The 26,335-nt window shown below is 47.1% G+C and overlaps 2 protein-coding genes across 4 annotated transcripts in view; one reads left to right on the forward strand and one right to left on the reverse strand.

Moving 5' to 3' along the window:
- ACY3 (aminoacylase 3) overlaps window positions 1-26,335 on the forward strand; it is a 49,587-nt gene that overhangs the window by 18,241 nt on the left and 5,011 nt on the right. Inside the window, exons 1-4 of one of the 3 annotated variants that reach the window (XM_083145883.1) lie at window positions 21,504-21,721; window positions 21,862-22,095; window positions 24,536-24,731; window positions 25,298-25,391. In XM_083145883.1, coding sequence (XP_083002009.1) covers window positions 21,863-22,095; window positions 24,536-24,731; window positions 25,298-25,391 — 523 coding nt within the window. In that variant the 5' untranslated portion in view covers window positions 21,504-21,721; window position 21,862. Of the gene's footprint in view, window positions 1-21,503; window positions 21,722-21,861; window positions 22,096-24,535; window positions 24,732-25,297; window positions 25,392-26,335 lie in introns of those variants that run through there. The other 2 variants (XM_083145884.1, XM_083145882.1) reach the window with 2 other exon arrangements.
- LOC146007486 (acrosin-like) lies at window positions 10,728-15,633 on the reverse strand. Its single transcript, XM_083145878.1, has 5 exons — window positions 15,321-15,633; window positions 14,936-15,134; window positions 12,960-13,225; window positions 11,936-12,081; window positions 10,728-11,045 (listed from the first exon to the last, which is right to left on the reverse strand). The coding sequence occupies exons 1-5, from the start codon at window positions 15,511-15,513 to the stop codon at window positions 10,791-10,793; spliced, it is 1,059 nt and encodes a 352-aa protein (XP_083002004.1). The 5' UTR covers window positions 15,514-15,633; the 3' UTR covers window positions 10,728-10,790.

Here is a 26,335-nt window from a genome sequence, read left to right on the forward strand (position 1 = left end):
GGCGAGGTAGGGGTGCCGCCCGTCCCGCCGTCCACGGAGCTCAGCTCTCACGCGGCCGTCCTGTAGCTAGCCGGAACCGGTCAGCTGTCCCTGTCTCTAATATATAACAATCCCATACCTATATATTATTTATTACCCAACTTGAGAGCGCTTTGCCACCCAGTCACAGTACCCTTTATTACATTTCAAGAGGTTGACATAGCCGGGACTTAAACCCACCACCTGTGGCACTGCAGCCAGACACTCTTTTTATTGGCTGCACACTGCATATATCTGCTCAATTGCAATGCTGTTTTTTTTTTTTACAAGGTACAGATAGCAGTACTTGTTTCCTAGCAGGGCGCTTAGATTTCTTACGTACGTGAACGTAATAAAATCGCATCACGTTATAGTAGTATGCGATGCGATGCAATGCGATTTTCTCGTTCCCGCCCCCTGTCAGATCCTCTCAGAAATCACTCTGAGGTGATATTCTGTCAGGAGAAGAAGCGTAACTCAGAGCTGGTGGTGATTTATTGAGATTATTCAGATACTTATTGAGATTATTGAGATGGCTGCATCAATGACCGTGTTCACGCTGCCTCAGACAAAGGAGGAGGCTATCGCCTTTTTTCAAGGACACCATCTCCTTCCGGCGGCGCAGAATTGCGCAAATGGCCACGTAATGCGCCTTTCTGTCAAAGAATACATGTGGCGCTGCCATGTGAAAGTGTGCCGGCTAAAGGTCAGTCTGAGAGCGGCCCACTGGTTTCCTGCGTGCCGCTTGTCCTTTGTCACCCTGGCGCGCTTTATATACGCATGGGCCCAGGAGCTGACATCCATTGAGTTCTGTCAGCAACAGCTGGACATTTAAAAAAACACGGCTGTTTTATACAATCGATGGATGCGGGAGGCGTGTACGATGGACCTCATAGCGCAGCCACAGCGCCGTATTGGCGGTCCAGGCCACATTGTGGAGGCTGATGAGAGCATGTTCGTCAGGAGGAAAAGTAATGTTGGTCGTATGTTCCCACAGCAGTGGGTTTTGGGGGGAATTTGCTGAGAAACGGAACAGTGCTTCCTCACGATGGTGCCAAGACGCGATGCAAGCACATTGATGGCGGCTATTGTGGAGAATGTCGAGCCAGGCACCACGATATACAGTGACTGCTGGAGGGCGTACAGCACTGAGCAACTGGCACTTGCTGGGTATCAGCACGCCCAAGTCAATCATATATTTCATTTTGTAGACCCGTCCACAGGGGTGCATACCCAGAATGTGGAGAGAATGTGGGGCGCGTGCAAATGGCACAATAAGCGCCAAAGTGGTACCGCACGCCACATGCTCCATTCCTATCTCCAGGAGTTTATATGGAGAAAGACATTGGTTGGGGATAACCCATTTGAGAGAATCCTGGGAGCACTTACCCTCCTCCCTAAGGATGACTAAGTGATTTATTAATAATGATGTTTTTTTTTCTGTGATTCTTTGTTATTAATTAATGTTTTACTGTTTTAAATTGATTAATTGTTGTTATTATCTTTATCCTTCTGCTTTTTAATATATTTAAGTAAATTTACAGTTCTTAGTTAAGAGTCAAGACATGTCGTCATTACTGCGCTCGCCACGCTTCAGGCTTGGTGGCTCGCTACGCTCGCCACACTATATAAGCGCCCATCACATCTCATCGCATGGGTGCTTCTACTATGAAATATCGCATCACATTGCACCTGGTACCCTGCGATTCCATGCGATATTTCATTGTATAAGCACTCCTGTGCATTTCATATGGACATCGCATGGCATCGCACAGCTACTATACACACTACGTGAATGCGATGCGATTTCACTATGGGGAATAGCCCAGTATGCAAGATGCTTACTGGGCGCCCTGCTAGGAAACAAGTACCATAGTTAGAAAGTTCATATGTAGGCTCAAACCGCTCAATGAGTAGGGTGTTTGACTTGCATGCAACAGGCCATTGGTTTACATCCCAGGCATAGAAACATAGAATTTGACGACAGATAAGAACCACTTGGCCCATCTAGTCTGCTCCTTTTCTAAACATGTTACCTCAAACCATATTTGATCCTTATTTCTTTGTAAGGATGTCAATATGCTTATCCCAAGCATGTTTACATTGTACTACTGTATTTGCCTCTACCACCTCTGATGGGAGGCTATTCCACTTATCTACTACTCTTTCTGTGAAGTAATTCTTCCTCCAATTTCCCCTGAATCTTCCTCCCTCTAGTGTCAGTGCATGTCCTCGTGTTCTGCTGCTCCTCTTCCTGTGAAGAATGTCTCCCACCTGTACCTTGTTATAACCCTTGATATATGTGAAAGTTTCTATCATGTTCCCCCTTTCCCTTCTCTGCTCTAAAGTATACATATTAAGATCTTTTAGTCTTTCCTGGTACGTTTTGTGATGTAGGCCATGCACCATTTTAGTTGCCCTTCTTTGTACAGTCTCTAATGTATATATATCCTTCTGGAGATATGGTCTCCAGAACTGAAAACGGTGCTCTAGGTGAGGTTGTACCAATGACCTATACAGTGGCATTATTACTTCTTTCTTTCTACTGCTGATACCTCTCCCTATGCAACCAAGCATCTGACTTGCCTTCTTTTTTTTTTTAAATCAGGTATGTCTTTTATTAAAATTTTTTCTTTTAACATACATACAGAAAAGAAAGAAATAACAAACATGACAACGCATTGTAGTACAGTGCTGTAGAATTACAGTTACATGGTCTTGTAAAGTATCTGTTGTATTATACATTTCTTGAACTTTCTAGAGTATAAATTGACAAGTGGGACATTATGCACTTTGTACTTAAATATATCAATGAAAACTTAACAATAAAGAAAAGAAAAGAGAAGCAAGAGAGGAAAAGAGAAAAAAAAAACATATGTGAATTACCCTAACAACAATTTGTGTCTTGGTCTTTTATTTGGCATACTGTCTGTTACTAAGTGGCTTGGTAGGCCAGAGTAGTAAATAGAAAAAAGATTTATACATTTGGATGGTTAATTAGCGAGCATAAAGTTAAAGTTAAAGTTACGAGGAGGTGGGGGGGCCACGCCCAGGCCGGCGTGGTCCCAGTGAGTCGGACCTACAGGAGGGGGGGGGGGGGGGGGGCGGCAAGGGGGAGCCAACTGAATATCGTAGTGGGGCCACTTAGTCATCAACCAGATCAGGGGGAGGGCCAAGGGCCAGAGCGGAATCATTCCATCTGTCCCATTTGGCATGGTATTTTGGGAGGGACTCCCGTTGTTGAAAGAGAAAACGTTCGTGTTCTGAAACTTGGTTAACAAGAGCACTCCAATGTTGAACGCTAGGAGCAGACACGGCACACCAGTTACGCGCTACAATTGTCTTAGCCAGAGTAGTTAGACATAATATATACTTATATATAGCAGGGGAGCATGTCTCATCCAAGTCCAGCGCAAATATGCACAGGTGGGGTGTGAGTGGAGGGAGAGAGGGCTCCGTCAAACGAATACTATTCCACACTTTTCCCCAGAAGTCAAGCACCCTAGGGCACACCCACAGCATATGCCAGAAGTTGGCGTTTTCTGCACCGCACCTAGGGCAGTTCGAGTTGTCCCTAAGCCCAGCTCTATATAGTAGTGATGGGGTACGGTAGGACCTATGTAAAATGTAGAATGAGATCTGTTGAAATCTCACACATGGAGTCGAGGCTTTGACCGTTTCAAGTATTTGTGTCCATTGTTCGTCGGTAATAGGACCCAGATCCTCCTCCCAACCTCCCTTCAGTTTAACTAATGTTTCGAGGTTCGCCCGAGAGTTTAGAACCGCATATATTGTTGAGACCCTTTTACGTTGCCCTAATCCCATTAGCATTTGTTTAACCGGTGAGTTAGACATAACTGGCGTGGTGCCATGAAACTGAGTCTGTACCGCGTGCCTTAACTGAAAATACCTGAAGAAGGCCCTATTCGACACATGAAATTCCGTACATAATTGTTGAAGGGATTTAAGGGTGCCCTCCACAAATATCTGTTGTATAGAGATTACCCCCGCCCTCCGCCATATATTGTCATCGGAGATGGTAAGAAGCTCATTAAATGTGGGGTTGTCCCAGAGAGGAGCATCACAATCTATGTCTTTCCAGTCAAACATGACGTGGGCCTGTTTCCACACTAGCCTACACTGTCTGAATAGTGGAGGAAGTCCCCTTATTGAGCCATCTGCCAATAGAAAATGCAACGGGAGACGACCTACCCCCAAAAGTTCATCGCACATGTTAGGGAAAGTGAAGCCCCCTTTTCCGCTAATCCACTCCGAAATGTGAACTAACTGGGATGCCAAATAGTACAAGCGAAGATTTGGAAGGCCTAGCCCACCCTCAGCACGGGTTCTAGTAAGAGTTTTGAAAGCCACCCTTGGTGCCCTATTCCCCCAGATAAAGGAAATAATCAAACTGTTAATTTTAGTAAAGATTTTTTTAGGTACATATACAGGAGCATGCTGGAGGGCGTACAGGTATTTAGGCTGGATAGACATTTTAAGTAGGTTAATTCGGCCGGTCACGGACAGGGAAAGTTTTTTCCAGACATGTATTTTATTTTGAAAAGTGCTCGTAATTGGGATTATATTATGGAGTACATAGTCTTTACTAACAGGGGTTATCCAGATGCCTAGGTATTTAAAGCGGGTAGTCCACTGTAGGGGGGAGCTGACCGGTGGGTGCTCCGGTACTTTACCTGAGAGTGGGAAAATGTTGGATTTATCCCAGTTGATTAATAAACCGGAGAACACTCCGAAAGTATTGACTGTGTCAAGTAGGGCCGCCAGGGAGGGGCCAGCATCATCCAGAAACAACAGCATATCATCTGCATATAATGCTACAACATCCGGATGCCCCCCTACCCGTATCCCCCTAATCGCAGAGTTATTCCTAATTAGGCAAGCCAGTGGCTCTATTGCAAGAGCAAACAGGGTCGGGGAGAGCGGGCAGCCCTGCCTAGTCCCTCTTCCCAGCTCAAACCCGTCAGACAGACTGCCATTAACAGATAACCGAGCTTTGGGCTCGAAATAGAGCAGGTTTACCCAACTTATAAAGTTGGGGCCAAAGGCAAACCTACGCATGACCTCCCACAGATATGACCATTCGACCGAGTCAAAGGCCTTGGCGGCGTCCAAGGACACCACCACTGCCCCCGACCCGGCCACGTCACCTCTCTGCAGATGACAAAAGAGTCTGCGCAAGTTCTGCGTGGTCGATTTATTAGGCATAAAGCCAGTCTGGTCACTGTGAATGATCGATGAAATAACAGTGTTGAGCCGAAGGGCGAGGATCTTTGCCAGTATTTTAATATCTGAGGTGAGAAGAGATATAGGACGATAAGATTCCGGGGCTGTGGGGTCCTTGCCCGGCTTAAGGATAACTATAATTGTTGCCTCTCTCATAGAGGGGGGGAGAGCTCCCTTCTCGAATAGGGCATTATATAATTTCAACAGATAGGGAATAAAATGTTCTCTATATTTTTTATATACTTCAATAGGAATGCCGTCTCCCCCTGGTGCCTTCCTGTTAGGGAAGGACGCCAATGCAGTCTCAATCTCAGTATGGGAGATCGGGGCCTCCAGGGCCGCAACCGAGGAGGATGACAGCTGGGGCAAAGAAAGTTTATCTAAATAGCCGCTTAATTGTTCCAAGCTATAATTGGCTTTGGTGGCATATAATTTTTCATAATATATTTTAAATTCCTGTGCTATCTCTGGGGTGGAGTACAGAAGTTCTCCATTACTATTTTTGACACACTGAATGGTACCTGCTCCTCTCTCATCCCTACTAAGGTACGCCAAGTAGCTACCCCCCACCTCCGCCTGAGCATACATAGAATGTTGATTGAATAATAATTTACGCTTGGCCTTGTCTCGCAGATAGGTGGCCCATTGCCCTCTCGACGTATCCCAGAGTATGCGGTCGGCCGGGGTCCTTGAGATAATATAGCTCTCCTCCCTAGACTTGCATTCTGCCTCCAACCTGAGCTCTTCCCGCCTGCTAGTTTTCTTAATGTTGGCTATTTTTTTTATAAAAGTCCCTCTCATATATGCCTTAAAGGCGTCATGTTTTACAGTTGGGTCATTGTATGATTCATTGCAAGTCTCGAAGGTCTGCCAGTCATCTGTCAAACCCCTGTCGTCTTTCAGTAGTGTCAACCAAAAGGGATTGAGCTTCCAGCTACCAGATGGGGAGGTCCCTTGATTCTCCAACACCACCAACAGCGGTGAGTGGTCGGAGATACCCCTTTGCAGGTAGATAACCTCCAGGATTTTTGGAGATATGTCAGGGGATATAAGAGCGAGGTCAATTCTGGATAGGGCATTAACACTGGCCGAATGGCATGAAAAGTGGCGCGTCAGGGGGTTCCGCACTCTCCATATATCTATAAGGCCCAACTCGTCTATCAGTCTAGCAAACGGGGTAGGCTGAGTCTGAGGTAAGATGCTTGGGGGCGTCAGTTCGTTCCATTTATCTAGTTGTTTATCTAAGTAGTTGTTGAAGTCGCCTAAACATAACACTGGGGTGCCAGGGGACAGGGAAACAAATGACATAGCTAATTTCATTACCTCGTTGTTGTAGGGGGGCGGTATGTACACCGCCAGGATATTTAATAGCTTGTGGTTAACATAGGCTCTTAAGAAAACGTATCTACCATACTGATCAATTTGACTGTGAACCAGTTGAAAATTAACGGTTTTTCTAATTAAAACAGAGACCCCTCTAGCATTATTCGAGAAGGTTGAGTGATACATAAAGCCCACCCACGGCTTCTTCAGTGCTAGGGTTTTGCTACCTGTGATGTGAGTTTCTGAGATACAGGCAATATCCACTTTGTGACTTTTAAGCTGATTAAAGACCAAGGCCCGTTTAATACGATGATTCATCCCCCTTACATTCCAGCTAAGCAACCTCAAGCCGTCCCCGTGACCAGCCATGGACCTAGTTGCAAGAGATTATTATGTACAGTTGCTATACCAAGAAACGGCCCCCAGTCCCGACCCAGCAAAAAGATTCTCCACCCATCCGCCCCCCCATCCAGGCCCGGACCACATCCCCTCCCAAACATCAATATGTTCACATACCTACTCGCAGCACTTATATAGAGACCAAGACACAATAAACCTATTATACAAAACAAACCCGCAAACCCCCCTCCCTGCATATCTACCCAACTAGATATACCTATTCCCTTAAACCAAACTAACAAACACTAAAGTTACACAAGAAAAGAAATTGTGCACTAACAGATAGAACCCAAGAGGGTATAGGAAACAGTTATTCCTACAAGCTATTTACCTGCATGGGCTCCGCTAGACAATGTGTACTGGTATCGTTGGATACCCTAAGTGCGTATCCCCACCCACCATATATCATATATCCGTTATATTTATTTGTGGAGACCCTCCTGTCTACTGCGACATGTTAACTAGTAATCATACTGCACAACATTACCACTGCAGCAGAACAGGATTGCGTGTCAGCTACATCAGGTAGAGATCCAAGAGTTCAGTCCCGTGGTCTAGGAATACGTTCCAGCCACACCTCAGCCTCTCTGGCTGTATTAAAGAAGTGAGTAGTGTCCGCATGCACCACACGGAGGCGAGCCGGAAATATCATGGAGTATTGGATCTGTCTTTCTCTCAGGCGCTTCTTAATGTTAATGAACAGGGATCTTGATTTCTGGACCTCGACTGCAAAGTCTGGGTAGACCGATACAGTATGATTTTCAAATTTTAGTGGGCCTTGTGTCCTGGCCAGGCGTAGCAAGGCGTCTCGATCCTTGTAGTTGAGAAAGCGGGCAATAAATGTACGGGCCGGGGCGCCCGGTGGCGGAGCTCTAGAAGGTAAGCGGTGGGCCCGTTCGACCGAGAACTGTGGGGTAAAGTCCTCACGTCTAAAAAGCTTGAGCAGCCAGGATTCTAGGAACTGTTCCGGAGCAGGTCCCTCGGCCCTCTCGGGAAGACCCACCAGACGCACATTATTACGCCTAAGACGGCCCTCCATATCAGACAATTTGGCCTTTACAGTGTCCACTTGCGCCGCCAGTTCTGCAACCGTGGTTTTAAGGGGAGTAGCAATGTCCTCCAAGTCTGATATTCTGTGTTCCGTCTCACCAACCCTCTCACGAAGTTTCTGCATGTCGTGCCTTATCAGGGTAATATCTGACTGGACTTGTCCAATTTTATCTGTGACCCTGTGCTCAGACGCTGCTATCGCCTCAAGGATTTGTTGGGTGGATTGGGCTGGGGGTGCCACGGAAGCAGAGCCAGTGTCTCCATCGGGTGGGGACGGGGAGTCCTCAGGTTGCGGCGGGGTGATAGACTGTGAGCCCCTGGCAAATTTTTCAAGCTTAGAAGCTGCCGAAGCATGTCCTGTCTTACCCATGTTTGGCGAGTAGGGTAAAACTGAGCTGTGCTGGCTCTTCACCTCTCTGTACTTGATAACCACCCCCGGTCTGAAGCTGATTTATGCAGTGATGTGTCCTGAGTGGGCAATGTTGGCAGTCAGAGCCCACAGTCCCGTTCAGCAGCTGGGGTATTAAAAGGGTGCAAGACGGATCCTTAACTATAGTTAAAGTGCAGTCTGTGTCTTGATAGGCAAAGGGGTGTACAACAAAGGACAGAGGGGCAGATCGGTGCAGTGCTGTAGTAGTAGAAGGCGTTTGGTGTTGACCAGATAGGGGCCTCTGCAACTATGCTTATGTCTGATATCTGTTGCAGGCTGCCTTGAGAAAGTGCAGCTTCTCAGGGTGTCAGGAAATGGCGGCTGTATTAATCCTCTGAGGCCTCCCCTCCTACAGGTACTCCCAGGTTACTCAGGTGGTATGTGGCATATAAGGGGGGAGCCTCGTCTGGTACCCTCAGTTCTTCACCCACCGTCTCACCCCTGTTTTTGTCTCACCGGCTGGCTAGCCTCCGCGCCTCCGTGGGGGGGTCCCCTCCGTCACAGCTCCCCGCCGCGTGTGCGGTCTGATGGTGGCGTCTATTCAGCGCGGCTGGCGTGGTCTCTCCTCAGCCGCCCGGATCTCCGCTGGTGTCGCCTGGGGCCCGGCCAGTACTGCAGTCACCGCCCGGAGGCTAGAGGTAGCGTTCCGGGTGAAGCACACCTCGGGATAACCGCCGCAGGCAGCTGGATCGTCTGGACGTCTGGATCCAAGATGGCGCCGGGGTCAGGGAGACGCCGCCGCGCCCGGCCTGGATGTCTCGTGCCGGGATACCTGTGCACCGCTGGACTGCGCCGGAGCGCTGGTAGGTGTCTGGAGGGTCTCACAGAGCTGTACAGGGGGGGAAGGCAGCGCCCAGGATCTCCAAAGCAGGATTTTTTAAAAGATTCTAGCGGAGCTCACAGACCCAGCGTCCGCTCACATGCTAGTCCAAGCCACGCCCCCCTGACTTGCCTTCTTCATTGCTTTGTTACATTGCCTACCTGCCTTTAAGTCCCCTGAAATAGTGACACCTAGATCCCTCTCTTCCTCAGTAGTTTCCATTATAGTGCTATTTATACTATATTCAGTCTTTTGATTTTTGAGACCCAAGTGCATGATTTTGCATTTTTTGGCATTAAAGTGTAGTTGTCATGCTCTTGACCATTCCTCTAATCTACCTAGATCCTCAATCATTTGTTTTACCCTACCCTGCTGTAAACCTTTGTGTCATCTGCAAAAAAAGCACATTTGCAATATCACCAAAAAAATATTAAAAAGCACTGGTCCAAGTACAGATCCCTGGGGTAACCTTTCCCTCCTTTGACTGTACTCCATTTGCTACAACTCTCTGTCCTGCAAGCAAGATCTTATCCATTCAACCATCTTAGAATCCAATCCCAAGCGTTCAAGTTTATTTAACAGTCTGTGATGTGGGACAGTGAGATTTGTTTGACCTGATCTTCCCCCAGTAAACCCATGCTGTTTAGGATCCTGTAAGTTGCTGGTTTTGAGATATTATACAACTCTGTTTTAAGAGTGTTTCAATTAAATATCCTTACTACTGATGTAAGGCTCACTGGTCGGTAGTTTCTTACCTCTTCCTTGCTTCCACTTTTGTGCAGTGGGACTAAATTTGCTGTTTTACTCCAATAGCTAGTGACTGGTTGAATAATTCTGTTAATGGTTTTACCAGCTCCCCTTTAAGTTTTTTTAGTATCCTTGGATGTATTCCATCTGGCCCCATTGATTTATCCATTTTCAGTTTTGAGAGTTCTGTTAGGACTTAAATGAACTTGTTTCTCCCTCATTTTTCTGACTATACTTGCAACTTAACTGTGGCCCCTTTCCCTCTCTTTCAGCAGTGAACACTGGGCAGAAATAATTATTAATATGATCTGCTATTACATTGTCTCCCTCGAAAAGACTTCCACTCTCTGTATGGCAGGATATTGAAATGTGTTATTGAATAAAGGGTATTGTTGGGCGGGGGAGCGTTTTTCTTTCTGGCACAGGTTGCCATATAGTCTAGTTGCGGCTCTGCTTGAGGGATACTTAATATAAGTGGGCATCCCCCGAGATAAATGGATTGTGACATTCTATATAAATTTAGCCCCTGCGTACTTTACTGTCATAAGCTATTTAAAATGAGGCTTCAATGAGCAGTAAATAGAAAAATTGAAGGTGGTGGTACAAAAATGTGTTAGCACTACTGTAGGTACGATTGTGAATTTGCTTCATATTTGCAGACAGGCTCAGTCACATCACAGACCACAAACCCCAGAGTATTGCTGAAACCACTTTATATAGCGATATGGGAGCACAGCAGAATGGGGAGTGCTGTGCTGGCTATACAGGGCTAGAGCAGGAGGAGGTGATGCATCTCTGTGTAACCGGTGATTTGGTTACCGCACCATTCTGGACAGGTGGCTGTCTGGGGGACGGTGACACTTTACCCAGAATCCACTTCAGAAAGTACTTAGTGCTGGTGTAGACCCCAGGATTGTGTGACTGGGCGCAGCCGCGGCCCCAGCTGGTCACTCCGATAACATGATATTTAGAGGTAGCCTTGTCCATGCACATGAGGGGTCCCCCGCTGTCGCCCTGCAAGGGTTTGTGGGAAAAAAGGAGAATATTAACAGGTGCTGGATACTTCCTATGGGACAAGCTTGGGTTGTAGCGGACATTCTAGGTCAGATGCATTGTATTTTACAAACATTTATTATTTTAGGAATACAGAGGAGATATTGCCGATAGCAACCAGATCAGATTATGTCTGTCATTTTCTTGGATGCAGTAGAGAAATCGTAGACAGAATCTGACAGGTTGCTATGGGAAACTTCAACACTTTTACTTTTTAGATGCTTTAGTTGTCGACTATGTTTAGGCGTCTAACTAGACGTGTTTGAGCATTAGCGGTCGACCACGTGATTGTCAAACTAGACTAGGTCGATCCGCTATACCACAGGTTCTCAAACTCGGTCCTCAGGACCCCACGCAGTGCACGTTTGCCGTTCTCCTCACAGATTTTTTTTTTTTCTGGTGTTACCCTACAGAAGCCTATGGGCTTCTTACCGCATCCCCCGCTGTCCCGCACCAGACCCCGCCGCCCTGCTGTGCTGCCCGGACACGGTGACCTCCTCCACCCAAGCAGTAGCACTTCTTCTTCCGGGTGCAGGGAGGAGGAGCCCAGGAGTCCCTGCAGCAGGAGGCTCCCGGGCGTAGGAGGTGAGAGGGACCCGCGGGCACCCTCTCACCCAGCGCCGGCGGCTTTTTCCAAGAGCTCTCCTTTTGCGATACTAATAGCTTATAGGTTAGTAAATCTCGCCCTATATACTGTTTTATATATATATATATATATATATATATATATAAAAGTTCTGGTAGGAATAGCAGCATGTGCATTATTCTTTCATAAACAAGATAAAATTAGAGCATTCAATATTTTCTTATTGACTTTATCAGAAATGATTTTAGTTTTAGTTGTGCCCTACCTGGCAGCTGTCAATCCCGCCTTCCTCATAGCCTGCGCACAGATTGTACCTCCGGATGCTGCCACTGTACCACTTCGTGCTGTTACACTTCTGTAGTGCTATCAGGTTCACTTTGGCCTCCTGCAGGATATCTGCTGTCTGTACACCTGCGGAGACGGGGAGACGGTGAGAGGATCACTGTACACTAAAGGGCTACATTTACTAAAGCTTCTAAAGATGAGAAAAGGTGATATTACCCCTAGCAACCAATCAGATTTTCTGGTGGGTGGGACTCAGTGAGAGAGGACAGGCAGCCACTGCAGCTGCCTCTCTCCTACTCTGAGCACAGCGCGCTGGGGAGAAAGGCTGTGCTGCAGCCGCACTCCCGCTGCCCACCTTTCTGCAGCGGGGGAGGGGGGACCCATGCCCTCCATCAAACTCAGGCTCCTCTCAGCACCACTGGGTGTGGCCAGTGCTGTAGGGGTGTGGCCAGTGCTGTTCAGGTGAGCCCAGATCCATGTGGGATCAAGCTTTACAGCAGCGGCAGTAGGACTGGTTAGATCCAGTCCGGGGTTTCCTAATGATCTAACATTAATCACTGCCTGCTTATTAAAAACTTGACGTTTCCTGATATATGTTTGTCCAGAGCAGAGGGTCAGGATACCCAGTGCCTTTTAGTGGCTGGGCAATAGGCTGGAGGAATGTGAGGAATAGACTAGGGATCTCTGGAGTATTACCCGCAAATTGAGAATTGCCAAGCTGTTAACCTTCAGTGCTGTCTACCTGCTACAATAACGAGCCAGACTTTATTTCCATCCAGTGTATGTGATTCCTTGTCACAATCACAACTGAGGTAACATGTATCAAGTGCCTGTTATAAAATAGTACATAGCAGCTGATTGGTTGCCGTGGGCAACTTCTCCATTGGCTCACTTCCCAAGTCTTTTCACTGATTAATGAATAGACCCCCTTGAACCCTAACAGGTACATACTGTATATCCCTAACTCGTTTCCCCAGCAGCAGAACATAGCAGGAGTTACTCACTGTTCTCCGCCATGACTCCCCAGCCGCTAATGTAGCATGGATGCAGGAAGGTGATGTTCAGGGTCGCCGTCGGCAGACATGCCGGCTGGGCGTAGTCGTCAAACTTCACCGGGGAGTTCAGCTCAATCATTGCAACGTCATTGGCCTCTGTACGCGGGTTGTATTCCTCATGCTGGACGTAGGACTTGATAGTTCGTATCTGGACATCGCTGGATAACTCTGACAACTGGAATCCACCCACCACAATCCTCCACTTGTCCACATACCTTCACAGGGGGACACAACATGGCAGACATTGGTTCAATGAGTTATTGTTGTTTGATTAAAAGGTGCACCAACACGTACCATTACACCATGTAATTTATTTAGCACCCTCTAGAAGATAGTAGATCGGACCTGATTGGTTGCCCAAAATCACATCACATGTGAAGTAGAATACACATCTTAGCAAATTTCCCCCATAGTGCTGAGAAATGGTTTATCCTGGTAATACAGAGCAACACCATAGGATAATCGGGGTGTGCGTGTGTCAGAGCCACGCCCACCCTGCGGGAGAGTCCCATTTGAAGCTCTTATCTCCTGCTGCCTTGCATAATAAAGCAAATCACCCAGATTATTTGCTCCCAGCCAGGGTACCACCAAGGAATTTGCAAGGGCGGTGGTTTGCAAACCCCTCTCAGGCCCTGATTCTAATTGACTCAGAACAGGGCGAATTAGGCCCCGTTCCGATGTTTGGGGCTCTTCCTATGCACATGATGTATTATGTACCTGTGCACGTCCCCTTGTTTCATGGGCGTTCACATTAAAACGCTGGGCGTTCCCATGGGTACACGGGCGGACCAATGCCTGCCGAGGGCGGGCGGCTAAGGTCACAGGTCGTCAGCTGCCCGCCCCGTCCTCATCCCAGCAGCCGCAAATAAAAGTCAGTTCAGTTTTATTTGTGAAGCCAGGAGAAACCAATCGATGGTCAGGGACCATCGAATGATTTCTCCTGCTGCGGAGGTAGGCAAGGGGATGTGTTTTCGTTAAACATCCCCTTGCATGTTACCGAGTAGAATCGGCGACAGGGGGGGCGCATTGGGACGGGTGGCGGGCAGAGTCTTAGGCCCCTTTCACATACACCGGCAGCCGCCAGGTGGCGAAACCCCGCACGGACAAAAGCTGTGCCGTGCACAGTAGTTAATAATGGACAGGAGTGCATCCATTCACACCGGTTGCAGCCGGATCCCACCGCCGGAAAGGACGCCTGCCGTGCTGTGGCCATCCCGACCATTGTAAACTCCTGTGTGCGGCACGGCTTCTTGGCCGTGCGGGGTTTCGCCACCTGGCGGCTGCTGGTGTGTGTGAAAGGAGCCTTAGGCAGTGTTAGTCTCGACAGCAGGTAACCACTTGGCCCATCTAGTCTAAACACACAATAAGGACAGTACAAAGTTTTAAAATCTTTTTTTTTTTTTTACCAAGAGACGATCATACTAGAAAGAATTTACACAATGATAAATCGCGTTTTTAATGTATGCATAGAAATCACATTTATTATCACGTATATTAAGCGGAGTGAGAAAAAAATAAATATCACAGAACATAGTTTCAAACAAATTAAACTAATTAATCCAGGCAGCAATGTTATTATCTATACCTGCTAATTTCCCCAAAATATATAGTTAATAACGTTATATAGAAATATCTCAAGCATTTAAGCACATATCCGCCCTTATATGGAGATAGACACGCCCTTACATGCAACAGGACACGCCCCCTCAACAGCACATCATGCTGATTCTATAATCACCCTGAAACTAGTTTTTAAAATTAGGCAAGTACGGTGTGCGTGGATCTGATTGGTCAATCACTGGGATCATCAGGCCATAATCATTAATCCGCATATTTCTGAAGTACTGTATAATATATACATCAATATATATAACATAATTTATGCCCTTATTATTATTATTTTAATAATAATAACCTTTTCTCACCTCTGCATGGCTTTGAAGCAGTGAGCCGCTGTCATTACCCACAATTCACTGACAAGCGTCCCGCCACATGAGTGTCGATGGCCGGTGCGAGAAGGGACCTGTATGCTCACCAACCACGGCCAAGCTCCTGGCTGAGCATCCACTCCCCCGACGATCCGCATGCTGCCATAGTTCTCCACCAGGGGGCGCAGCCCACAGCCTAAGAGAGAGAGAATATATACAGATAGTAGCCCGAGCTATATAAAGTCACACCTCCCAGCATATGAACATGTTTTATAGAATAAAGTGAATCTGTTATATGTGTCAATAATGGCATTAACTACAAAAAATAATAATAATTATAGGTAATAACTGGAATATAATTTCTCTGTATACTAGGACTCACTTTTCGCCTTATATCCATGGGTGACTGGAGCGAGCAGCCCGCTGATAATTGGGATAGCTAGCAGGAGATAGATGGTCATCTTGTTCCCATCACCAGTGCTGTAGTATGAGTGGGTTACAGGCCTCCGGACCATCAGTGACATCACAGAGAGAGCAGCAGCTGATGTCATTCCCACATGGTCTCTGCTGGGCATATTATGGTCTGTGCATGTATATTATTATAGTACAGCGGTGTACCATGATAATGTCTATGTAATCTATATATAGGGGAGTCCCACCAACTGCTAGTGAGCCTGGCTGGAGAGGTGTTGCAGTGGTTGGGGCGGCAGTTGGTCCAATATATGAATACTGGACTGTCCTGCAAGCCCCTCCCCTCTGGTGCCACCGCTGCTGCTAACCCTACAGTGCCACCCCTATGGGTATTTCACCACTGCCCGTGTTTTCTAGCATGCAAGCAGATGCACCCCACCTCACTAATAAAAGTCAGTATTTACTGACTTTTATTCTGGCCGCAGAAGGCCAAATTTGGACTATGGGAAGATAGGAAAAAGGGCGTGTGGCTGAGCGGCGAGCGCTGATTGGTCGCTGTGCAATGGAACCCAATAAAATTGGGGTTGGAATCATTTGATCTACAACAACTAGGTCGACAAGCATGGGATACGGTCGTATTGTCGACGCAGCTGGTCGACAGTCATTAGGGTCGACAGGGAACAAGGTCGACAGGGTTCTAGGTCGACATGGATGAAGGTCGACCGGTGTCTAAGTCGACATGGGACAAGGTCAACATGGTTTTAGGTCGACAAATGCGTTAGGTCGACATGGTTTTTTTCACAGTTTTTTTAGCCGACATGTGACGACAGGTGGTATTTCATGCCATTCCATCCACTAGGGTGTGGAGGGAGAATAAAATAGTGTGCCGAGCGCAGCGAGGCACCGTGCCCGAAGCCTCACGAGCAAAGCGAGCGATGCGACAGGCTGTGGTTGACTTCCAACTGTGTCGACATTCAAAGAAAAAAAATCATGTTGACCTAACCCATGTCAACCTAATGCATTTGTCTACCTAAACCCATGTTGACCTTGTCCCATGTCGACCTAGACACCTGTCGATCTTCACCCATGTTGACCTAGAACCCTGTCGACCTAATGACTGTTGGGTCGTCAATTCGATCCACACCCGACAAGCATTACGTCGACATGGTCTAGGTCAACAGTCAAAAGATCAACATGGGGTTTTTCACTGATTTTTTGACCCGAACGTTGACACTTTCGACATGGACACAATTTGAATGGCACCGCGTCCCCTTGCATCGCCCACTGTGCTTCGGTCACGGTGCCTCGCTATGCCCGGCACACTATTTTATTCTCCCACCACGCCCTAGTGGATGGAATGGCATGAAATACCGCCTGTCGGCACATGGCTAAAAAAAAACCGAGAAAAACCCCATGTCGACCTTGCTGGCTGTCGACCCAATGACTTAGTTGTTGTAGACCTAATGACCGTATCCCAAAAATTGTGGGGGAGACTTTTAAACACTGGATACTTGAGCAATTCAGGAAAACAATATTGAATAATGGATATATAGCAATAGGTCTTTTATTTAAGTGGCAGTCTATTGTAGGTACTTGGGTGACCAATCCCGGGATCAGGATAGGCGGGATCCCGGGATTTCAATCCCGGGATTTTGGGATTAGACTGCGCATGCGCAGTCTAATGCTGGGCAGCGTCTGAGCGGGTGCTCAGCAGCTGCCTGGCTTCTCCCGTCCTGGGCAGCTCGGCTCTGCGTAGCATGCCGACATCAGAGGTCAAGCTGCACAGGCTGCCTTCATGCTGTCCCCGGCCCGAACACCCACCTAACAACAGACCAGACCAGAGCGCCGGCGCCCAGCAACAGATCAGCCCTCTCACCATCAACCCAGCTAGTCCTCCCACCCTGCTCCATCTCCCACCCACCCGGCTCCCGGCCGCACCACGCATCTGTAAGTAAATATGCAGGGCGGCCAAGGCGGGTTTTTTATATTAGGGAAGCCAATCCCGAATTCCGTGATTGAAAAATGCCCATGAATAGATGCTGCGCACATGCGCACAGCATCTATTCCTGCAGCCTGAGGGACTGGAGACACAGCCAGCAGCTCCCAGAGCCGCTAGCCATGTCTCCACAGTGGCGAAGACGGGGGGCGTGGCCTCGCGGGAAGTGTCCCTCCACGATGCAGTCCAATGTTGGGCGGCATGTACTTGTACCACATGAAACTATCGCATGAAATGTAAACGAGACTGTGCTAAAATAGAGAGCAATTTAATCAAATGAATGTATAAAGAGATGTACATAACAATGATCAAATAATCATGAAACACAATAATAAAAAAACATGTGGACATTTATTTGTTTGAAATTAAATATCGTCACTGTTCATGATGGGGTTTGTAGAATGACATGCATTCGGTAAAGTCGCTGTAATGATGTGGATGATGATATGATTAGTAGTAAAGGCTGTCTATTAGAATATAATCCTCCTTAGTGGTCGACCTAATGTATGTCATCATTTATACTGTCCACCCGGGATGCTGTCATTTGGTCTACAGCAGGATGGTCGACAGTCATTAGGTCAACACCATTAGGTCGACATGGGAAAAGGTCAACATGGGTCTAGGTCGACATGGTTCTAGGGAGAAAGGTCATTAATTCGACAGGTCGTTAGTTCAACATTGTCTAGATCGATAGTCAAAAGGTCGACATGGGGTTTTTCACTGTTTTTTTTTAGCCGACATGTGCCGACAGGGGGTATTTCATGCCCTACCATCCACTAGGGCGTGGTTGGAGAATAACATAGTGTGCCGAGCGCAGCGAGGCACCGTGCCCGACGCATAGCGAGAACAGCGAGCTATGCGAGGGGTTGCGGTGCACTTTAAACTGTGTCCATGTCAACTTTGTTGAGATTTAGGAAAAAAAAAAAAACAGTAAAAAAAAACCCATGTCGACCTTTTCACTGTCGACCTAGACATTGTCAAACTAATGACCTGTCGAACTAACGACCTGTCCAACTAATGACCTTTTCCATGTCAACCTTTTCCCATGTCAACCTAGACCCATGTCGACATTTTCCCATGTCGATCTAATGGTGTCGACCTAATGACTGTCAGTGAGTATCTGACACTAGTGCAGTGGCGCAGTATGAATTCATTTGTTGAGAGAAATGTGGTTCCGGGCCATGTTTTATTAGGAAATTAATGCTGGGCTGTATTATGTCTTATAGGGGCCCAGTTATCATTCAATATTTGCGGATAAATCGATTAGCCGCAAATATTAGGTATCACTTTAATGTATGTAGGAGGCACTGCAGCAGGCATCTCTGGTCCCTGCTGCGATCCCTCCTGCACCGCCGCCGCCCACATCCACATTCCTTTATTATGGGGATGCGAAGCTGCACGATGTATCAACATTCTGAGATGGCGGTGGCGCATGGGCTATGGCCCCCACTGCTGCCCGGAAGGGGTCGGCCAGAGGTTCGCGCTAACCGCACATGCACAGACCGTCTGGCACCCGGCTCAGCACATTGCAGGGACTGCCTCCATTCAGAGCCTGAGTTACAGTATCTACCAAACAGTAGCCCCCCTTATACACAGTATGCCACACAGTAGTGCCCCTTATACACAGTATGCCACACAGTAGTGCCCCTTGTTCATGTTATGCCACACAGTAGTGTCCCTTATACATGTTATGCCACACAGTAGCCCCCTTATACACAGTATGCCACACAGTAGTGTCCTTATACAAGTTATGCCACACAGTAGTGCCTCTTGTTCATGTTATGCCACACAGTAGTGTCCATTATACATGTTATGCCACACAGTAGTGTCCCTTATACATGTTATACCACACAGTAGTACCCCTTGCTCATGTAATGCTACACAGAAGTGCAACTTGTACAAGTTATGTCACACAGTGATACCCCTTATTCACATTACACCGCACAATAGTTTCACAGGGACTTTTACTGTCCATTAAAATATTCTCATTAAAAATAATCTACTATCTGAGTTGCTGGTAATTGTTAAAGTATAAATAAAATGCCTATGAATGTGATATACTATTCTTTATGTATATGACCTAGTTTAAGTGTACAGTTGTAGTTACATCCCCCTGTGCTGCAGCAGTTCTGAACACTCCAAATCAAATCAAATATTATTTGTCACATACAAGTCATACCTAGTACAATATGTAGTGAAATGCTTATACAACTGTCCTACTTTACGTTAGAATAAGTAGATTGGCTGAGGAAGAGTGAAGAGAGAGAGATTGTGTGGGGTAGGTCTAGTAGAAGGAAGGAAAGTCCCAGTATTAGGAGGTCTGGTTGAGGGCTCTAATGGCCTGCGGGAAGAAGCTCCTTCACATTCGCTCTGTGTTTGCCTTCAATGAGCGGTAGCGTTTCCCTGATCGCAATAGGGAGAAGAGTCCATTGTTGGGATGGCTGAGGTCCTTCATTATCTTCCTGGCTTTGGTCCAGCATCGCTTGTATATAGTGTCCAGATCTGGAAGCTCAATATGGATGGTACGCTCTGCCGATCGCACAACCCTCTGGAGAGCTTGCCTGTCCTTTTTGGTGCTGTTCCCAAACCAGGCTGTGATATTTCCTGTCAGGATGGTCTCAATGGTGCAGGCATAGAAATTATTTAGTACCCTTGAGGATAGTCTAAAGTCCTTCAGCCGTCTAAGATGATAAAGACGTTGCCGGGCCTTCTTCTCCAGGGAGTTAACATGGCAGGACCATGTCAGGTCCTGCGTGATGTAGACACCCAGGTACCTGAAACTGTCTACTCTCTCCACTGGGGTCCCGTTGATGGTCAGTGGCTGGTAGTTTTTCTCCTGCTTTGTGCTCAAGTCCACTATTAGTTCCTTAGTTTTCTCCAGCTCTCCCAGTCCTCTCTACAGCCTAGCTTTCCCTCTTATGCAGCAGCAGAACGAGTCAGCCAGAAATCGGGTAGGACGGTATGCAGTACAGACAGAGGCACAGGAGCATTAGGTTTCATGAGCTACTGATAGAGATGGAGAGATAGGAGGGTTTAGAGAGAGCTGCAATGACACGCAGATGCCAGCTTTATCCTCCTCCCCACCTGGGTCCTGTGGTGCCTGTTATCTAATGAGGGTCGAGACACACACAGAGTCCAATGGCACTAATTATCTATAGCCAGATGACTTCTGGTGGATGGATGGGGGTGGTCATGTGACGAAGTTTTAGCAGATATCTATAGGTACAGTGCCTTGCTACTCCCAAGAAAAAAAAAAACCACATGTATTTAAGGCAAATGGGAAATTATATTTATTTTATTCATTTGTCTTAAGGCCAGCGTTAATCGTTGGAAATCATCAGTATGCGTGGAATCAGTACATCTTCGCCTTTGAATTTGCCACCGATGATTGTTGCCTCGATTAAATTTGGTGACAATTTTTTGATGGTCAATCTGGTTACGTTGCACAACTTTGATGAAAATTGCCAAAAAATGTAAAATTCTGTTGATCTGATCGCTACCAAACTTCACAGGATCACCCGCTGGGCTAATCTGAAGATTGCCTAAAAATTTCATCAAAATCGGTCATGCCGTTTTGGAGTCCATAGGGAACACACACACATACACACATCGATTATACATATATAGATTAATAATGTAGTAATATTATAAATATGGACGGTGTAATGGTTAGGATTACTGTCTCACAGCACTGAGGTTATGGGTTCAAGTCCCACCATGGCCAGAAAGGTGTGGAGTTTGTATATTCTCCCCGTGCTTGCATGGGTTTCCTCCGGGTACTCCGGTTTCCTCCCACAATCCCAAAATATACTGGTAGGCTAATTGTCTCCCAACAAATGAACACTAGAATGTCTGTGTGTGCGTGTATATGTGGTAGGGAATACACATCAGTCCACTGGGGCAGGGACTGATGTGACTGTTCATATATTTTCTGTACAGCGCTGCAGAATATGTGTGCGCTATATAAGAAACTGTTAATAAATAAAATAAATAAATGTATGTAGGAGCTCTGGTGCGTAGGGGGTTAATGTGGTGACATTTCAGGTTGCACCGGTCATATGACTGCATTGTCTGGGAGGTCAGAGAGTGAGTGTGAGGTCAGGCAATGGGATGAATGTGCGGGGAGGGGCTCACCCTATCACCTGTAATTCTGTGCAGTTGAAATGCACACGTGAACCTTGCTCCAGTCAGCATTCCTGGGGTTAAAAGGTAATGAGCGTGAAACCTGTGTCATCCATTAACCTGTCCTGCAATGAGTGTCTAACAGACACACACTGAGGCCGAAGCCACCAACGTGAGTGACACCGTTAATAAAGTGAACATGAGAACCAGAGCTTATCAATCTCACTGAGAGAAAGCCCAGGACCTGCTCACATGTAAGTGACCTGTGGTAGCAGCAGCAGCAGGCCAGGCCTGTGCAGTATCCCAGCAGCAGCAGGCCAGGCCGGTGCAGTATCCCAGCAGCAGCTGCGCACCCTGAGGTGACACTAATGCATCATTCTGTCTGTTTCCCCAGTATGCCCAGCACTGTGTCTGCCAGTCCCCTCCGCCAGGTGGCTGTGACTGGGGGCACGCATGGCAATGAGATGTCCGGGGTCTATCTGGTAAAACACTGGCTCAGGGACTCCTCGGAGCTGGTGAAGGACACGTTCGCTGCCGTGCCACTTTTGTCCAATCCGAAGGCCACTGACGATTGCGTGCGGTTCTGCGAAAGGGACTTGAACCGATGTTTCACCATCGACATCTTATCGTAAGTAATGTGCCACCCGCCTAATAATCTATGTACAGCAACAGGGGCTCATTTACTAAAATGGGAGTTTTACTGAAGGTGGGATGTGGCCCAGGGCAACCAATCAGAAACTACTCCTTATTTATTTAGCACCTTTTGTAAGATACTAGGATCTGATTGGTTGCTATGGGCCAACATCCCATCTTTAATAGGACTCCCATCTTAGTAAATGTACCCCTCAGGGGCCACTCGGTTAGTGGTGACCTGCTGCCAAACATTCCGGGATGCTCCTGTATTACAGCAGTCTGACCAGTGCCACTGTACACTGCCACGGGTGCCACGCTGCTAACTGCACAGACACCCTCATCGCACAGTCATAGGGACGGGCACACTGGGCACACAGTTATAGGGACGGGAGCACTGGGCACAGTTATAGGGACGGGAGCACTGGGCACACAGTTATAGGGACGGGAGCACTGGGCACAGTTATAGGGACGGGAGCACTGGGCACACAGTTATAGGGGTGGGCACACTGGGCACAGTTATAGGGATGGGCACACTGGGCACAGTTATAGGGATGGGCACACAGTTATAAGGATGGGCACACAGTTATAGGGGTGGGCACACAGTTATAGGGGTGGGCACACAGTTATAGGGGTGGGCACACTGGTCACACAGTTATGGGGATGGGCACACAGTTATAGGGATGGGCAGACTGGGCACACAGTTATAGGGGTGGGCACACTGGGCACACAGTTATAGGGATGGGCAGACTGGGCACACAGTTATATGGATGGGCACACAGTTATAGGGATGGGCAGACTGGGCACACAGTTATAGGGGAGGGCACACAGTTATTGGGGTGGGCACACTGGTCACACAGTTATAGGGGAGGGCACACAGTTATAGGGATGGGCACACTGGGCACACAGTTATAGGGATGGGCACACAGTTATAGGGATGGGCACACTGGGCACACAGTTATAGGGATGGGCAGACTGGGCACACAGTTATATGGATGGGCACACAGTTATAGGGATGGGCAGACTGGGCACACAGTTATAGGGGAGGGCACACAGTTATTGGGGTGGGCACACTGGTCACACAGTTATAGGGGAGGGCACACAGTTATAGGGATGGGCACACTGGGCACACAGTTATAGGGATGGGCACACAGTTATAGGGATGGGCACACTGGGCACACAGTTATAGGGATGGGCACACAGTTATAGGGATGGGCACACTGGGCACACAGTTATAGGGGTGGGCACAGAAGCTATAGGGATGGGCACACTGCTGAGCAGTGCAGCACCAGGCAGGGGGGACAGTCACAGTTAATACCAATACCTCCTTCTGTAGGAATGGCCACAATACATGGACCCGGCCTCTGTATTGTATAACTAGTGCATGCAACCATATATATACATAGTTACTAATTGTCCCAGAGTCTGTTATTGGTCAATCTGTGCCACACCTACACATCTGTTATATAGTGATATAATCATTTTATTAACTCTCAAACATTTTTTTGTATTGAGTGGAAGACTTTCTGTGTGCACCATTGAAACGTACAAACTTCCCAGGAGACTTGTCCACCTTCCTGGAGGGCCGGGAGGTGGACCCAATTTCCAAGATTCTCCCAGCCATTCCGGCCAAGTAGGACACACATACACAAAGCTTTGGCCTGCACAGGGCAAATAGCACACATATTGTCCCTGTATGGGAAGAAACAAATGCATTGGCCCCATAAATATAGTCCCTCAAAGGAAAAGTACAGAAAACACATTCATGCCCATAGTGCACACACAGGGAAAAAAAAAACATATTGAGCCTCACAGGAAAAGAACAGACACATTGGCACCCACAGGAAAAAAAGAAAAAATTGACAACCACAGGAATATATATATATATATATATATATATATATATATATATATATATATATATATATATATATATATATATTCTCAGCCCTCACAGGAGAAAAAAAGAAAACATATTGTCCCTCAATAACATAAAAAAAAAAAAAAAACATTGGCCTGAAAAGAAGAAAAAAACAGCCCCAGGCTGGGGCTGGATTGTATGAATGGTAGTCAGGCTGTGTGAGTGGGGCTGTAAGATGTGCCCTGCTACCCGGAGCAGATGCTAGCAGATAGTTATGCCCGGAATGAAGCAGACAGCCCTGCAAACCTATGGGTCAGCCCTGCAGAGAAGAGCATATTTTTGCAGGGCGGCACAGTTCAAAATTCAAATAAGGAAGCCACGCCTACTGCCAGTGAGTCAGTCAGGCAGTTGGTGGTGGTGGGTGTGGCTTCCCCATTTGAATTATGATCTGTGCTGCAGCCCCACCCCTCTGGAGCCACCACTGAGTATAACTATTTTACTCCACTCTGGTTGCTGCCATTGGCGCTCTCATTTTCTGTAACGTCTCATAAACATAACCATTAAACCCTTTCTCTAGGTCCACAGAGTTACAAGATGACCCGTATGAAGTGAAAAGGGCCAAAGAGCTCAACCTTGTACTTGGTCCCAGAGGAAGCCCAAATGCTTTTGATATGATACTGGATTTACACAACACCACGTCTAACATGGGGGTCTGCTTGATTGTCAGCGGGGTAGACCGGCACCTGGAAATGCATGTTTGCCATCACATACAGGTAAACCGGACCCTGAGGGGCACCCAGCTTCTTGATTTATATTTTTTTGTCAATCATTACTTTGAAACTGGATCTTAAAGCAGTAATTCCACATATAGGAAAAAAAAATTGTAAGCACGGGCAGAATGTGGAAAAAAATACAGGTAATCCTGCTCCATTTTCAATCAGTGCTAAATGACGTGTAAATTGCATTGTTTAGCTCCGCCCCTTCTTTGTTGTCCCGTGCATTTCACCATTTTGCCGCTATGGTGTTGGGTCCTAATGTAGAAAAATGTAATAGCTTGGGGTGTTAAAATGTAAGCTTTACCCAATGCAGTAAACACTGCAGGTATTTAAATCTGTCCCATAATGTACATTGTGACTGTGGTTGCCATGGCAATCACAATTAAAAATAATCAATAGCAGGCTGAAGAAGAATGTTTATTTCTTAATCTTGATTTTTTTTTTAGCTTTTCACATTGCCTAATGTTTAAAAAATATATATATATTTTCCCATGGGATTGCTGCTTTAAAGGAATATTAATTATGGCCAAACTTGCTTTCATTCATGTAATTCTTATCTTTAGAACCAACTCCCAAATTATAAACCCCATATATATGTATATGCTGAGCCAGGAGCGGACCTTTATGACATATGCTCTGTTTCCAAATATGGCATTGGTGAGTACCATTAAATGTAACTTGATGTACTCTACATAGGTGTGGTATAATTTGTCGACTTTCATAATGCTGACATGCTCAGAATGTTAAAATTGACCAGGTCGACATTTATCATGACAGCACGTGAAATTTTGGCATAATTAGAATGTGGACGATACATCCCTGGTAATCTAGACTTACCTGGTCCAACAGTTCCAGCAATATCTTCTGGGTCCTGTGGTCAGCTGATGATAACTACAGCAGCGGTCAGAATACCTAACCCCTAACCCTCCCCTAGTGCCTAACCCTAACCTCCCCTCCCGCAGCCTTACCCTATCCTCTCCCTAGTGCCTGACCCTTAACCCTCCTCCTGGTGCCTAGCCCTTACCGCCCCTCCCACAGCCTCACCCTAACCCTCCCCTAGTGCTTAACCCTAACCCTCCCCCTAGTACTCAACCCTAACTCTCCTCCTAGTGCTCAACCCTAACCCTCCTCCTAGTGCTCAACCTTAACCCTCCCCCAGTGCTCAACCCTAACCCTCCTCCTAGTGCTCACCCCAAACTATCCCTCTAGTTCTCAACCCTAACTGTCCCTCTAGTGCTCAACCCTAACCTCTCCTCCCACAGCCTTACCCTATCCTCACCAGAGTGCCTATCCCTTAACCCTCCCCCTGGTGCCTAGCCCTTACCGCCCCTCCCACAGCCTCACCCTAACCCTCCCCCTAGGGCTCAAACCTAACCCTCCCCTTAGTACTTAACGCTAACTCTCCCCCGTGTGCTCAACCTTAACCCTCCCCGTAGTGCCCAACCCTAACCCTCCTCCTAGTGCTCAACCCTAACCCTCCCCCTAGTGCTTAACCCTAACCCTCCCCCTAGATCTTAACCCTAACCCTCCCACTAGTGCTAAATCCTAACCATACCCTCCTAGAGAAACAGAGGCTGACCCCAACTGGCATCAATCACTAA

This window comes from Crinia signifera, chromosome 6 (genome assembly GCF_055691185.1).
Source record: "Crinia signifera chromosome 6, ASM5569118v1, whole genome shotgun sequence".
Classification (NCBI taxonomy): Eukaryota; Metazoa; Chordata; class Amphibia; order Anura; family Myobatrachidae; genus Crinia; species Crinia signifera.